At 32.6% G+C, this 17,494-nt stretch overlaps 1 protein-coding gene across 4 annotated transcripts in view; it reads left to right on the forward strand.

Annotated features, from left to right (window-relative positions):
* Nucleotides 1-17,494, forward strand: part of klar (klarsicht) — an 828,351-nt gene that overhangs the window by 280,832 nt on the left and 530,025 nt on the right. For all 4 annotated transcript variants that reach the window (XM_081758673.1, XM_081758668.1, XM_081758672.1 and 1 more), the window contains exon 8: nt 2,338-2,462. In XM_081758673.1, the coding sequence (XP_081614799.1) occupies nt 2,338-2,462 (125 nt within the window). The remainder of the gene's footprint in view (nt 1-2,337; nt 2,463-17,494) is intronic.

Here is a 17,494-nt window from a genome sequence, read left to right on the forward strand (position 1 = left end):
AAATATTTTACTATGTTTGGCGCCACTTTTCTTCCTTCTACACATTATATAAATTGAAAACCAAGTTAACTGTTGACCGGCTAATCGTCCATATTCGACGGACCATTTTGTGGTACACTTTTGTGATACATTTTTATTTTAAAGCAATAATCAGTGATATAGTCGACCTTGGCTTGATTAAGTTGCTACTCTAAAATTTTTTCCTCGAAGGAAGATCAAGATAAGACAAGATAATATGAACTACTTTGTATCATAAGACTCAAAAGGTATCGTATACTAAGTTTGCTCCAATAAGCTATCATTCCCGTATTGCATAGTATGAACTACGTGCTGTTAAATTTGTAATACCCAAATGATGAGTTTTAGTGCTAAGATTATTTAGTAGTATATTTATTTATTTATTTATTTATTAGTTCGACTGTTTTTAATGTATTTGACAGTATGTCAAATTGTATTGGCACCATCCCACAGTTATATGTTCAACTTCTCTGCTTCACAAATACCGTGTGCATGGGCTTTCTCGGTGTTCTGCCGTTTTCTCCTACTTTAATTATTCTACCATTTCATTCATCATTACTGTCTCCTGTAGCCTCGGTGTATAATCGTGGGACGTAAAACTATACATTTCATTGCATTTCGTTTTGTCTACTATATTAACCCTCGCACGGCTAAGTGCAGTAACTGATATTTCCCAGATTTTAATTTTGTGTGTAACAAAATCTTACTTTGTGGTTTGTTATAATTTTCTTAAAGCTTTACGTTTTCCTATCACATTACCGCTCATTAAGTCTTTTGTTTATATCTTACGGCAATAGAATACCTGAATTCCCTCACATTGTGTGTTCATTCAGTCCAAATTCCACTATTCGTATGAATAATGAGAATGCCTGAAGTTTCCCAGTGTTATACCGAATAGTTTACAAGATTTTTTTTTTTTTTTTTTTTTGTAATAGTGCTTTGTTTTTTGAGTGCACTAAGAATAAATGAAAATACGCTGGTGGTGTCACTAGCGGTACCACAATTGAGTGTTTTCCTAACATTGGGATTGGCCGTTCGATTATAATAAATTTCAATTGTGCTTTAACAATGTCTAAAAACGTCAAAGAATCCTACAACAATATGTACATAGCTATTTTCTAGAATAATAATAATAATAATAATAATAATAATAATAATAATAATAATAATAATAATAATAATAATAATAATAATAATAATAATAATAAAAAAACAGAATATACTTAGGTTACTTAGATATCTGTTTTAACGTTTACCTAACATTATAATCATAGATGTTTCACCAACTAGTTTTTCAAAATATATTGCACAGACACATGCACAGCATTCTTCTTCCCCCCCCCCTTAAATAAAAGCGTGAAAAAAGGGAAACCTGAGATTTTCCTGTATATCCGTATAGTATTTACGAAATAGTTTTGTAAAAGTATTTAGTCTTTTCGATGTCCTGTTTATCTTTTGAAATAATTCTTAGTTATAGTTATTAGTTACAGTGAGTGGAATACTTCATTGACTTAATGACTATTTCTTCTCGACAAGAAACTTGTAGAAAATACTACGTATTTCACTAAATATTATTTTGAAAGTACAGTATTAAAAAATGACAACATTCTCTGATTTTTGCAAAAGTTTTAAAAATGTGAAACAATAGTCAGAGGGTTGGTGAATACTATTAATAATCGTAATTTGTTACTAGGACACGATATGTGAAGTAGTAACGAAAGAAGTAATATATTTTATTTGATTGTTTACGGAATTATTTAAGTATACTTGTTCGATAATATGGATATCTTCTCAGTGACCTATTGTGCCTGATGAAGTTATCTTTGTGAAGTATCAATAATTACAATAGTGTCACAACATTATTCATAATTAAAAGAATTCCACTTTTGTGTTTTGTAATGAAAATGAGTAAACTCTCTCGAATATTTTATTTCTGACGGGTTACATGAAGTGTTCTCGTGTATCTAAATAACCATTGAGTCAGCATTGAGTGCCAGTGATTTCGAGTTCTGGGTAAAGAAGAAAGACAGAAGATAGGATGAGAGGGAACGAAATTGTCGGTGTTGACTCTGTATCATGAGCTAGTAGGGAAGTACCCAAATTGAGAGGTAGTGGATGGCAAAAATAATAGAGTTGGAAACCGAAGCTCCGACCATGCATTGCTCGTTTGAACATGTCGCGTCTGGACGATTATACATCGTGAACTCCAACTCCGGAAGGTTTAGTTTCCGTGTTATTGAGATACGTGAAAGATTGAAAACTGTTTTAAGTTTGCCAGTGCTAATTTCTACAAAAACTTTTTCACCTTTCCTCTTACAGATGTGGAGCATGAGGTTAGGTGCTTGAGAAAGTGGATGAGAGAAATGGAACAGCGATTAAAACCGTTAGATTTCCATGTTGGGTGGAGTCTGCAGGAGTTGGAGGAAAAGGCCAAAGAACTAAAGGTAAGTGGAAATAATTGATAAATTCGGGAAAACTGAAAAAGCAAAATAATTTCTGCAGATGTAATTTGTTAGTGATCGCATTTATTTAGAGTAAGGGTGGTAGGGACCACTAATTTCATTGCAGCAGGACAGTTCAAAAGAAGATGTCCTACTGGCATTATACTCAGTGATGAAAATTTTCCGATTCATAAGACATACTCCACTTATTCCTACATCGTTGTTTAGTCGAGATGTGAGGTGGAAAATTTTCTTCTATATTTTTCCGGAAAATTTTCCGGTCTTAACAAATATCAGTGATTAAGTAACAATTCGTCAGTATTCATAAAATTGATTGAATTCATATATGGAAACGTTAAAAAGTGAAAGATCGTTGAAAGAATCTGAAAATTTTCATGGCTCAGACAATTTTCAGTACGATGTAAGAACTAGTGGAACAATTTTCCATGAATCGAAAAATTGTTTGTCCTGTACAATGAAAATTTTCCGATTGATAAAAACATACTCCACTTATTCCTACATCGTTGTCTAGTTAAGATGTGAGGTGGAAATTTTTCTTCTATATTTTTCCGGAAAATTTTCCGTTCTTAACAAATATCAGTGATTAAGTAACAATTCGTCAGTACTCATATAATTGATTGAATTCATATATAGAAACGTTAAAAAATGAAAGACCATTGAAAGAATCTGAAAATTTTCATGGCTCAGACAATTTTCAGTACGATGTAGGAACTAGTGGAACAATTTTTCATGAATCGAAAAACTCTGTCTGTCCTGTACAATGAAAATTTTCCGATTCATAAAAACATACTCCACTTATTCCTATATCGTTGTCTAGTTGAGATGTGAGGTGGAAAATTTTCTTCTATATTTTTCCGGAAATTTTTCCGTTCTTAACAAATATCAGTGATTAAGTAACAATTCGTCAGTATTCATAAAATTGATTGAATTCATATATAGAAATGTTAAAAAGTGAAAGATCGTTTAAAGAATCTGAAAATTTTCATGGCTTAGACACTTTTCAGTACGATGTAGGAACTAGTGGAACAATTTTTCATTAATCGAAAAGTTGTCTGTCCTGTACAGTGATGAAAATTTTCCGATTCATAAAAATATATTCCACTTATTCCTACATCGTTGTTTAGTTGAGATGTGAGTTGGGAAATTTTCTTCTATATTTTTCCGGAAATTTTTCCGTTCTTAACGAATATCAGTGATTAAGTAACAATTCGTCAGTATTCACAAAATTGATTGAATTCATATATAGAAATGTTAAAAACTGAAAGATCGTTTAAAGAATCTGAAAACTTTCATGGCTTAGAGAATTTTCAGTATTATGTAGGAACAAGTGGAACAATTTTTCATGAATCGAAAAATTGTGTCCTATACAGTGATGAAAATTTTCCGGGAAATTTTGAAACGGAAAATTTTCCGATTCGTAAAAATATACTGCACTTATTCCTACATCGTTGTTTAGCCGTGATGTGAGGTGGAGAATTTTCTTCTATATCTTTCCGGAAATTTTTCCGTTCTTAACAAATATCAATGATCAAGTAACAATTCGTCAGTATTCATAAAATTGATTGAATTCATATATAGAAATGTTAAAAGTGAAAGATCGTTTAAAGAATCTGAAAATTTTCATGGCTTAGACAATTTTCAGTACTATGTAGGAACAAGTGGAACAATTTTCCATGAATCGAAAAATTGTCTGTCCTGTACAGTGATTAAAATTTTCCGATTCGTAAAAGAATAGTCCACTTATTCCTACATCGTTGTTTAACCGTGATGTGAGGTGAAAAATTTTCTTCTATAGAGAGAGAAACACTGTGTAAAATTTTATTTCCCAACTTGAAATACAAAATTTTCCGGTTCCCGAAAGCTAATTGGAAAATTATAATTTGTTGCTGACTAACTTTCCTCTACTGAAATTCAATTTTGTAGCTCTATGTGCAGTTAAATATAGTGGAAAATTTTCCACCTAACATCACTATATATAATATCCAGAATTGTCAGACCTATGAAAAGTGTTTTCCACTTGTTTCTACATCGTGATGAAAATTTTCCAATCTATGAAAATTCCGATCTATGAAAACTTTCCGACTCCTAAAAAATTCTTCAATTTTTCCATATAAGGCAGAAAATATTTCGATTCATGAAAAATTGTTTAACTTGTTCCTACATAGTACTGAAAATTGTCTGAGCCATGAAAATTTTCAGATTCTTTAAACGATCTTTCAGTTTTAACATTTCTATACATGAATTCAATCAATTTCATTATTACTGAGGAATTGTTACTTGATTACTGATATTTTTTTAGAACGGAAAATTTTCCGGAAAAATATAGCGGAAAATTTTCCGCCTCACATCACTAATTATACTGTCTCTGATAATACTCGTGCCAAGTTGGCACACGGTCTCTGTTATAATTCTATGTGAATGGATAGAATTTAATAACTTTTTTATTACCGAGATTATATGAGACGGGACCTGCTGAGAACAAAATTCGAACTAATACTAAGGTTTCTTATTTGATAGAAACACTCCGCCGGGAAATTGACCCTATATCCAGGCGCCGAGACAGCATACGTATTAGTCACTTGGCCAAAGAAGTATATTTTATGAGGTGAAAGCGGGAGAACTGAAACATGAACTTCGTCAACATCGAAGCGTTGTAAAAAATACTTTGAAAACATGGCTTGGGAGCAACCTGACGATTTCTACAAAGAGGCTTTCGACCGATTGATGTTATAGTCAAACAAGGGTTTACCATCAACCTCTTTCACTTGGACGTAGCCCTCATTTGATGAAACATAGAAGGTTGTCCGGATAACAGGGAAACAAGCTCGATATACCAATGACATCTAAAGACTGAGCTGTAAGAAGGGTCCGCACACCGTCGAAAGGTATTGTCGATATATGGACTCTGGATTGTCCAAGCACAGCAGCTAGGCTGTGATATAAGCCATTTGCTCTGAGTGAAGAGCACCGAAGGCAGGAGTGAGAGGGTGTTTGGCTGTTCTGGGAAACGGACTGGGTGGCGTAGTGGTTAACGTATCGGCACGGTATGCCGGAGATCACGGGTTCGAGTTCCGGTCCAATCAAATAAATTTTTCACTCTTTGTAAGTTATTGAATTCGCATCTACAGAGGATTATGGTGTGTAAAATTAGTTTAAATCGGTTGTTTTCTCCTCTGATTAATATATAGACCATTACCTTCTGCTCTAGCGATGTGAAGGTTCGTTGTTTTTGCTGGTAATGGGTATTCTGCAAAGTCGTAGTCCATAAGATTGACAAAAATGTATGGTGAATCCCATATTCTTTCAGGCATCCCTTATGACTATTTTTTTTTTCAAATATAGCCCATGTTTGTGTGGATCGGATAACTCAAATGTTTGCATTCTAATGGATAAGGCGTCAATCCTCACCATTCGAAAACCCTTCTAATTTTACAAGGAAAATAAATTAGCAAATAGATACCCATATTTTTATTTACTGATATTCCAATGAAGAGTCTTAATTTTAATCCAATTTGTTTTGTGTATTTGAACCCCAAAAATGACATTTTAAACTTCTACGTGCCCTAGGTATTCGCGGTCTCTGGAAAACCTGCAGAGAAGAGTAAGAGAGAATACTCGTGCCCGTTTCCTATGTCTCCTACATTTTAAATTGATATCGAACAATTATTCACAATAATGTTTATCCAATGCCAAACCACTGCTCGTGGAAATCTGTGGTGAGTAATGTGTGAAACATGTTATATATGTAAAACAGCCTTCTGGACTGGACGTCCAAATGGATTTTCTTTGAGAATAGGTGTCTATTTTCCGTGAAACTATAAAGTGAATGCATAGTTTCAGGAGGAATGCATAGTAGCGAGTTCTCTTATAGAATTTTCGACCGATTGGTGTTACAATCAAGCTAATTTGTTATACATTTTTTTCTTTCTTTCTTTAATGTCGTTTCGTGGCGAAATATTAAGTGTCCAGATGGAATTTCTTTGAGAAACTTTTTTTTAGGCGTATCCAGTTTTTCTGTGAAAACTACAGGGTCCGACAGGGAGATATGGTGGCTTAAAAAGATTGTCATGCGCGCTACGGTATGCCGAATATGAGCTAAAATGGTTGAATGTAATCGTTGTTACATGCCACTTCAGTAGCAATGAGGCCTTGGTATGTAGCGCATCACGTATTTGCTTACAATGCTTTAATTGAAACGCGAGTTCTGTACTTACTCAAATAACGACACTTTCGAAATCATTCTAATGTTGGTCTTTATGGTCGCGTTCTATGGGTTGGTGGGAAATTGGTTGGGACGTTGGATAAGAAGGAACTGTACCATATGGAACGTGCTAGAGGGTATGGTGACAGGAAAGAGAGGGAGGGGCGAAGGAGACTACAATTAATAGACAATATCAAAACTAATATTATACGTAAAGACGAAGAGGTTAGCGGAAGACCGTGGAGCATGTAAGCTTCTCAGTTGTAGCAAGCGACTTGCCAATAATGATAGAATACCTATGATGATGATGATGATGCGTAAGATCTAAGAGATCAGTTTTAGTGACTTCAGTTATTGAATTGAACTACTACATCTCTACACTCTCTACTACATCTCTAAACTCTTCATCACTACACTCAAGTTCAAAATTAATTCAGTGTTCACTTATAATAGAATTAAGGATTTCAAAGAGATAGAGCGGAAAGACCGATACAAGACACATCATTTAAATGAGCATTCCGACATTTTAAAATGATACGTAGATAAACTTTAGCTTCTAATGAAAAACGGATAGTTTTGGACTACAAAATATTTTTACTATGCAGGATTTTTACTATGCATTTGACTCGCCAGTGCTTCTTCTGCGTGAATTAGTTACAAAAAAAACGTAACACGGTAAGTTTTCAAGTTTTCTCGTAAATAATTCGTGCAGGTGAAGAAGTTTCGAGAAGTAGAATGAAATATCCTACAAAATAAAGTATTTTGTTGTAGGAACAGTTTTTTTTTCGTTACAAGTGAAAAATCAAGTCTTTCATTATTTTTAAACATTTTATTAGGTATTAAATAATTCTAAAAATTAATTTGTAATGCTCACAAGCCCAAGTAATAGATTTGTAAACATCTTAAATTATTACGCGCAGCGATAGAAAATTAGAAAAAAAAAAAAAGTGTACAATTAGAACCAAGTAATGTTATAATATCTTCTAGCGTATATGTATGGTGGAAATACAAAGAATATAGTGATATTTTTACAACAAGAAAAACAGTTAAGTTATATGGAAAACAAGGAGAAGAAATGATGTAAAACAAAAGTATGAATCTGAGAAAATAATCGTAGTTCTCTTCATAACTCAATGAATTGCATGACGATGCAGAAAAGGAAAGTTCACAAATTGAAGTTTCTGTTCCAAGTAGAATCTCTTGACCTTCATTACCTGACTAAGGTGATAACGGAACGCTGACTTGTCATAAAACTTATTATTTCGTTCTTTTCACAGGTGCTTCTGCTTGTGAGTAATTCTTTATTTATATATTTTTTTTCATGAATGTATAAATATTATATTAATCTTTATATTATTAAAATCCTACAATGATTGCATAACTGAAGACAAAATACTACTTAAATTAGTTCCTATTGCATCGTAAATTCATGTCGAGTAGGTATACAGAGGAGCATATTCATGAACTTGCTTAAAGGGATCAATGGACTAGTGTTTCAGTGGTAGTCAAACAAGTAAGCTTCGGTATTTTATAAATAACCATACAATATCAACGGATAGCGTCCGTTATTATCAAGTGCTTGTTTCAAGATGCTCCAGAACTAAATATTTCTAAGAAGATTCTATTACAGGGTGTCTGTCGGCCACGAAAGTCACGAAAAAGTCAGGAAATCAGAAAACGGACATGAAAGTCAAGAAAAAGCCACGAAATTTAGCTTTCAGGTCAGATTTTTTTTTTTTTTTTTTTTTAATATATCTGTACAAATAAACTGAAAACTTTTGTTCTATAAAACGTCAAAATTCACCGCCAAAAATGTCTATGCTTCAGACGCTACCAAATAGCAAGCAGAGGACGCTTCTATTGCATGCATGAAAACTCGGTCCAATTCGTACCCAAATTCGCTCTTGAGATTGTCTTTTGGGCTGACATCATTGAGCAGTAGCGATGCAAATCGCATCGAATCGCAGAAACCACCTATGCATCTAACCAGTTATTCAACTGTAAGAAGACACCAAGTTTTTACCGCTGTAATGCTAGAACTTTTGATAGGTATACACTCTATCGTTTTCAAAAGTATAATGTATTCACAAGACTATTTGGCTCATACGTACCAAAATATACGCTCATTCTTTCGTAAATTTAAGGAGGGTATACGCTGGACTAGAAAAAAATTAGGTGGGTATACGCCGTATACTCCCATATACGCCCCATTACATTCCTGCTCCAGGCAACAGCCTTTGAAAGTAGAAATAAGATAAAGATAAGTGCAAAGAATATATGTACTGTTATTAGTTTTTGGTGTTAACGAAATTTTGTGATTTGTAAAGAACGAAATTTCATTTTGGAATTTTAGTAGACACCCTGTATTAGTATTTAGAGGTTTATTATTCCTGTGTTGTGTAAACTACTGCAAAGAAACTTAAAAGAATGCACAAGATTAGTCTCTTACTCATGGACACTATAGATTGATAAATTTAATCTTAAGGTGATTAGATGTTATTTTCAGAATACATTTTTTTTTTTCAATTCATTTTATAGATCTAATTTTTTATTTTCTTCATACGTACAAGTTGATAAATCTTTTTACACAATGAATGTTAGTTGAAGAATGTTGAAATTTATATTTGAAGAAGGGATGCGGTGTAGCTAAAGTTTCTTCAATACCATTGATAATGACAGAAATTATCCGTTCAAACTGGATGGTTGTTTATGAATATATATATATATAATCGACGCTTACCAGTTAATTGTATTGTTACCAGTTAATTTTATTATATTGATTGTATTTATGGTTACCGTCCTATCGTCTTAGGAAGGACATGTTATTGTTTCATCCTTGTTTTCTTCTCTCTTATTTTCAGAAAATGTAAGAACTTTTTTTTTTTCTTTCATTCATAAATTCATTTTCCTTTCATTCATAAATTCTGGAAAGATATAAGTGATGAAATGACCTATTCACTGATAGCAAACAACTTTATAATGGGTACTAGTTACCTATCCTTGTTGGATTGATTGCCCACATTTCTTGATTTGTCAGTTCATATAAAAAATGGATACGTTATTAAGGTAGTGTTCGCAGTTTATGTCTGGCCAAATTACTTTGATGGATTTTGTCATATTTTCTCATACTACAATTATTAAAAGTTATTTTATTATTATAATTATACACTTATTATGCACAATAGTAAAAAATCGCAGTAACCAAGCCATTGATTTCATGAAAAACATCAATGCGGTAAAATTTAACACAAAGTAGGGTTGTCAAGACATTTTGGTAGAAATTCAAGGTAGGAAATAAAAGCATTTAAAAGTTAAATTTCTAAATCTGTTTATATTAGCAAAGGGGGATATTTTTGTCTCGAGTAATTTGGGAAGCGGAAAAAACTTACATTTGCAAAATTATTACACATAATAAGTCGTAATCCAATACTGAGATTTCCCTGTTATGTATTTGGGATAAAGAAGTTTCTTCCCCCTAACCCTCGCTTATCATCATTTTTACATAAATTTAGTAATTATTCAGTGTTAATCGATTGTTTTTCTTTTCATTTTTTTTCAAATACATCAGTTCTTGCAGTAGTATTTTTTGTTACTGTAAGCACTTTGTTACTGCACTGTAATATTTTCCTCTTCTCCGTTTGTCACTGTCACTTTATTGCCAAAACTACGAAGCATTTTTCTAACATTGTATCTACATGTAATGAATTTTTAAAAAATCGCTGGTCGTAGTGCGAGAATTTAGTAAAAAATTTACTGAGGAACATGGAATAGTAATGCGTCCCTGTATCTCTTTCTCTTCCTCACAAAACTTGATGCCCTCTAAAATATGTCCGAAGTCTAATATGTACAGTATAGCGTTTACATGGCGCTTGAAAATTCGATTTGGATATTTCAGAAAATGCACCTAGAAAGATGGGAGACTTACGGGTGGTAGGCATATTTGAACAGTCGTGTCGTGGCTAGAGCAATGATTTGTCTATACACACTTGACACTCTCGCAATTGTTTTGAAGTATACCCTGAGTTAGATAGTGGGTGCACCTACTTTTGCGGAGGAATATATATTATACAGATAATTTGCATCCTATCCTCTCAAATAGAATTGCATTATACTAACCAACAACAAAATTCTGGGTAAATTGATGGGATAAAGATGGTCCACTTGCCTCTTTACCTTTCATTTATGTTCTGTCGCCTTTTTTGATACTGCATAGGGAAAGGAAAACATTAATGTCTAATAATCTGAGCGAAAATTTGCCTGATCATTAAAGTAAACATTTTCGTTTTGATTGAAAGTCTGGTTCTATCTTTATCGTGTTCCATTGTGTTTCCGTTTGCATTCATAATTGAAAAAGAAAAGAGTTCTTGACATCAAAAATTAGTCATTGCATTCTCAGGTTCTGAAACCATTCTTTTCTAGGAAAAGAAATCAAGTAATGCTTCTCTGCTAGTCAGATCATTGTGTATGTATTGAGTAGCTATCTTTATATTTTCCTACCTTTTCTTGTGAAAGGAGAACAAAAGTGCATACGTAAGTGCTGTACAGTCAGCACTCCAACACGGTGTTGAATTTTAATGCAGAATTGAAATTTATAATTGCCGCGCATTGATGTTTCACGTTATCCCTTATTTAGTTATTGTGACCCTCTATTGTATTTGATTAATTATTTCGACTCAGAAATATCGTTTCACGTATAATTTGTGTTATTAACTTTGATTGGATAGTCCTGCAATGTGTAATTTAAAACTAAATTCGTATCATATGGTGATCATATAATATAAACTTCTATGCAAATACATTTCGTGATTAAATAAATAATATCAAATTTATACATAAAGGAAATTAAATTCCATTAGCATGAAACTCAGTCAACTGCATAGAGAAAATTGTATATTTTTAAATTCCATTTCGAAGAAACAGGTCTGTACTTAATATGTTAAATTTTGAGAACGACTTTTTTATGCTTGAAAACTGTAATGTTCTTTAAGCTAGTGAGCATAATAGGCTGAGTAATCAATACATCTATAATGTTTTAACAGTTAAAGATGGCAGTACAGACATTACTTAGTTTTGAGCCAGATACACAATCTATTGACTGTTGTTTCAAATTCAAGAGCCCAAGCTCACCATACATTTGACAATTACACATCTTTTAAAGACATAATAAAAAACAAATTCAATAACAATTAATTTTCAGGTGACAACTGAAAAAAAAAAAAAAGGCTTTTATGGTTGGTAAACATTGTGTATAAATTGTCACTTGAATATATGTTATTCCTTTCTCCTTTGTTTATACATTGTCAGGTGATAGCTTTTTTATTAGTTCAAATAAATTTGTATTAGTTGTTGATCAGACTTGGCGAGAATGGTTGCTGCATTAGGTTCTGTAAACATGTTGCCACATCAAGTTCTGTAATAATACTATGAGCTTCTGACGAAGATGATTCTTTACTTAATTTCTGAAGAACAAAATGTACGTATTACTCTTCTGTTTCAATGTGTTAATAATTATCAACATCTTCGTTAGACAGCTTGAAAACACTACGTTATCGTCATATTTAAAGTATGTCCGGTAGCCATGAAATTGTATTAGTAACTAATAAAAAAAAAAAACTACCCATTAAGAAAAAATATACGTTTGAATTTTACAATACTTTTCATAAGAAATATTATATGATACAGTTCCAACATTTACCGAAATCGATATGGACAAGTTTTGTGAATTTCTTCTAAGCATTTTATAAACATCTATGACGCCACATTATTTCGTGCTAAGCATTGCTTAAGTTCATTAATAAAAATAAATTAAAAAATTTATATGTATGAAATTGATTGACGTTTATGTTCAACTTCTTTATATATATATATATATATATATATATATATGATACCAACATCAAGATTCAGTTGAAATAGATGTTACACGATTTAATATTTGAGTTATTAATAGAGATTCTCATACATGATACAATACGCCTAATCATTTACAGCAGTTAAAACTCGTGTGTGATCTCATCAGTGATTTCCAATTTCGAAGCATCTACTTTTAAGGATTGAAATTCATCCACCATCGTTCATCATCCCAATCAATTTTACCTTGAATTTACTGTGGTACAGAATAAATATTAATAACATTGCTTATGTTATATGTTGCTGGAATAGATCTGCATCTTAAGATATAAAACAATTGAGGATATAAACGAAGATTTTCAATTTGCTGTGAGATTACAAGGGGATAAGAGATGGCGCTGTAAACACTAAGTATTGGGGAGCTTTGCTCTCATTTTTTATTCAATTTTTACTATTTACAATTCATTACTTTGGACAATTTTTATTATTTGTTACATGTTCATGCGCCGCTTATCCTTCTGTATTATTACATTAATAGTGTGATAAACAATTTTATTTAAAACAGGCAAATTCGGCCATTTTGGCTCATGCCATTTTAGTACATTTACTTATTTCAAACAATTTATAATTAAAACAAATATAGTGACGTAATCCACAAGGCCCTAAAGGCTGGGACTTCCTTTATAAATCTCCCGTAAGGGAGGTAACTGAAAGAAAAACTGAGATTACAAATGTTTTCCTTCGTTGATCTCTTTTGATATTATTGGATTGTTAACAGCCATTTTTTTTAAAAAAATAAACTTATTCACTTCTTAAAATTAATAGTCGAGTCTTTGCAACAAATAACATGGCGCCATAGAACTCTATAAAATGCTAAGGAAAAATTCAGATATCAATATGTAATAGACTGCTGAACAGCCTACTTACAAACATGACATTTTAGCTCGATCTAGAATGAGATAGCTCGATCTATATTGCTTCATTTTTCGTTATGTTAATTACGAATAGAAGTTACGTTACCAATGTTGTTCACGTGATGGAGTTAACTTAATTACCAATGTTATAATCAATTAATTTATTTAAATGTTATTTACAAGTTCCAAATAGTACGAAAGTAAATGCTAAGAAAGTGCTGAAAATTAACGAACAAAATCGAAATCTGTTAAGAAATAAGATTTTTATTTCATTTTATTTTCAACCTCTTTTGAGGTGTATTTTACAGAGGTACGGATCATAAATATATGTCACCTATATCCTATATATTTGAAATTAATTGTATTGTATTAATAACTTGTTCACATTGATGGTAGAGTTGATATACTTAGGTTTTTAATAATTGTCCACAACAGTATTAATGTCTCTTAGTTAAAAGTGTTATTACATTGGTTATTTTAATATTTACTACCGAGCTTCTCGTTTCTACCACCATGTTATTATTTGTAATAAAATAATAAGTTATTAATTATATAATTGAATATAGTGAAAATAAAGAATTGTAAGAAATTTGTTGTTATAATAATAATAATAATAATAATAATTTAAAATCAATTGTCTTCTGCCGCTTTTGCAGTAATTCGTTACAGAGAAACACCTACAAGTTTTCTTCATTAATTTTATGACAATAATTGTTGTTTTACATTTGAAGCAGATGTATTGAATAAATATTTCATCAATATAAGTAATGATGAGTTCTTTGAATTGCTTCAAATAAGAACATAATTATAAAAAACGATGTGAACACTCAAAAATGTCACGTTAGATTCAGACTAAATTTATTACAAAACTCGGAAGCACAATCTAGATCGTCTTAGTTACAGACTGTAGTTATTAGAGGTTTGCTGTAATGAGACGCTTGATTTCAGTAAGATTATGAGATATTTATACGTGAATATTAAAAATATCAATTATATTTTATGAAAATGAATTTCTATTTGAATATAAGTACAATCCTCAAGTTTACTGATATTTGATGAGGAATAGCTACCGACTTAGATTTATATCTGTTATTGATTGTATGATATCTCCAAGACTTCTTGATTGAGTACCTTAGAATATTAATAGATAGGTGCAAGTAAATAATTGTTGTATGCGTGATATTCTTAATCATAATTACATGTCTTAATGTCTAGTTTTCTATATACATTTTTTGAATAGTTATGGAAAAGATCTGGGCACCCTATACTTGCTTTATTGGCTTTGTGGCCCTGCCTAATTAGGGTAGGCAAATATGCTAGAACCTCCCTACGAGCATAACATTTAGACAAAAATAGGTATATGATGCGTGCTTATCCATTGTTGTAAAGTCCATTCATTGAAATCAAAATTTGCTCGCATTTTTCTTCTGATACACACAAGAGCTGCGTACTGTCTCATGTTGTATTGCTCTGTACTTATTACATTTAGTACCAAAAACATGTGGAAATGGCACCTTGGTGTAGAACATGTCAGAAGGTAGAAAAGAGCAGATAGTAGCAACTTACAACATTCAAATAACCTTTCTTTTTTAAAATTATGATTAGTAGTAGTATTAATTCCAGCATGTACCGATGAAAACATAATAGTGTACTTGTAAAATATCAAGCTGATTCATGCTGCAGTATTGCAAAATTGTTCCGACTGAAAAATTTCTTCAGTCCACGTTAGATTCGTTTTATTATTATTATTATCATCCTTCGTTTGTCTTATCATTTATACTTATTAGCTGCTTCGTTAAGCACAACCTGGCCTTTCAGTCATGCAAATTAAGTTAGGCAGCTGAGATGTGGAAAAGAGGCTGATCCAATAGAGGAAAATAAACGTTACGTCATTTTGTGGCATGCTCGTGATGAGCGTGAGAGAAACAATTGCGGGGCATTGCACCGTTGTTGGAGTTGTAAAAGAAAGCGTGAATGGTGTTGTGGAGTAAAACAAAAGCGTGTACCCCACCCGATGTTTTTTTCAGTAACTTCTAAAAGAATGGATTAATTTCAGCACGATTTTGTATAACGTAAGCAGGCCCTCTGTGTCAGCGAAGACTATTCAGATTACTTCATTCCTGTCATAACTATTGACAAACGAACAAGAATAGTAGAAATATAAGCGAATGATATTAAAAGTCTAATAATTTCGTATTTAAATATTCGAATGCCGTTTTTTTTTTTTTTTGTGTGTGTGTGTGTGTGGAATATTTCATTATTTAGATATTCAAATGAAATAATTATTATTCAAATAGTTTATTCTAGAAGATAAATAATTAGTTATTCGAACGCTAACTAGTCTGACTGCTTGAACAACTTTCCGGATATAAGATCCTAAAATTCTCATTTGTATTAACCGTGCCCCTCCCCCCAGCAGGAAAAAGGTCTGCCCCCCCCCTCAGGAACCAATTCCCATCTCCGCCCATGACTATGTGGCAACGTCACGTAGAACTATGAACATTGCTCTACAAATCCATCAAAAAGTTACATCAATTAATAAGTGGCGTTAATGTCAACATATATCAACTTTAACTGCCATCTGGAAAGAATCTATGTATTGATGGATTCGTAGATCTACTTTATGGTTCTTTATCTGGGACGTTGCCACATAGTGCATAGTGAATGTCTCCAGACCAGACTAGGACCCGGAAGGTATATATATAGTCAAAATAAACCATATATATATATATGTGGTTTATTTTGACTAGTAGAATAGTGCTCTGTAGTCCGGATAGATAGATAGGCAGAAAGATATAGGTAGATAGATATGTATAGGGTGGACCATTTATCTTCAAACGCGCTTGTAACTTAACTAACTGATAAAAAGCGACGGAATTTTGTAAGTCGCAAATATCGATAGGAGAACATTTTTTAATCCCGCAATACCACCTGATTAACAGTGTTGACAACCTGGCATATTTTTTTAAATCGCAATACATCAGGTTATTACACATTTCAGATTTACATGTTAAACGAAAACGGACAAAAATTGTCACATTTATTATTCAGTGGTACAAACTAAGAACGCTGCAATATCACAAACATCCGTTAACATCCAAATTTTGGAGACTTTTAGAACAGTGATAATGGAAGTGAAACGGACATATCAATTCACATCGGAAGTACGTTAATGTTGAATACTTGACCACGATATGACGTATTTATAACAAATAGTGACAAAATTACAAGGGACTGAAAATTTTACTTTTTTTTTTTTTTCAATTTTTTCTTCGGAAAAGTGCTTAGAGAAGTATCATATCCAATCACAAATAATACCATTTACAGCAATTTGATAGCTGAACCACTCCTGAAATAAGATGAATATTGATAAATTATGACATTGCAAAAGCTTGTAATCACAACAACCAAGAGCAAATCTCTGCCGATTTGGCATCTTGGTTTATTGTTTTTGAATAATTAATGTTATCCTTCTGTGGTACCAATCAGTGTCGGGGCTTTCTGTAGAGATCACCACAATTCACGATTCTTAACATAAAATTCGAGTTTCATAGCGCTCTAGTGTTTGGAAGATTGTATGAAGCCAGAGTCGTAGGGACAATTGGTGGTTCAAGCTGTGTAACGCATCGAGGCCCCCGGAAGACGAGCACCTCTCACCCACTGTTTGAAGGTCATATTATTTATTACTGCATACTTAAATTACTCTGTTAATTATTTTATGTATGTGAGATATTTACGTACGGGTCGGCGCTCAGCCCTTGGAGGGCCTTGGCTTCCCTAACCACTCTCCTCCATTCTTCTGGATGCTCTGCTTTTCTTTTCCAGTCTCTAATTCCTAATTTCTTTACATCCTCTTCTGTGTCGTCTATCCATCTTCCTCTAGGCCTGCCTCTTCTCTTTGACCATCTGGTTTCTCTACGAACACCTTCTTAGGAGTTCTACTTTCGTGCATGGGCTGTACATGTCCTGCCCATCTTAATCTTCCTTGTTTGATTGTTACAATTAGGTTGGTCATATAGATCATGTAATTCTAAATTCGTTGTAATGCG

Source organism: Thermobia domestica, chromosome 5, assembly GCF_964235325.1.
Source record: "Thermobia domestica chromosome 5, izTheDome1.hap1.1, whole genome shotgun sequence".
Taxonomy (NCBI): Eukaryota; Metazoa; Arthropoda; class Insecta; order Zygentoma; family Lepismatidae; genus Thermobia; species Thermobia domestica.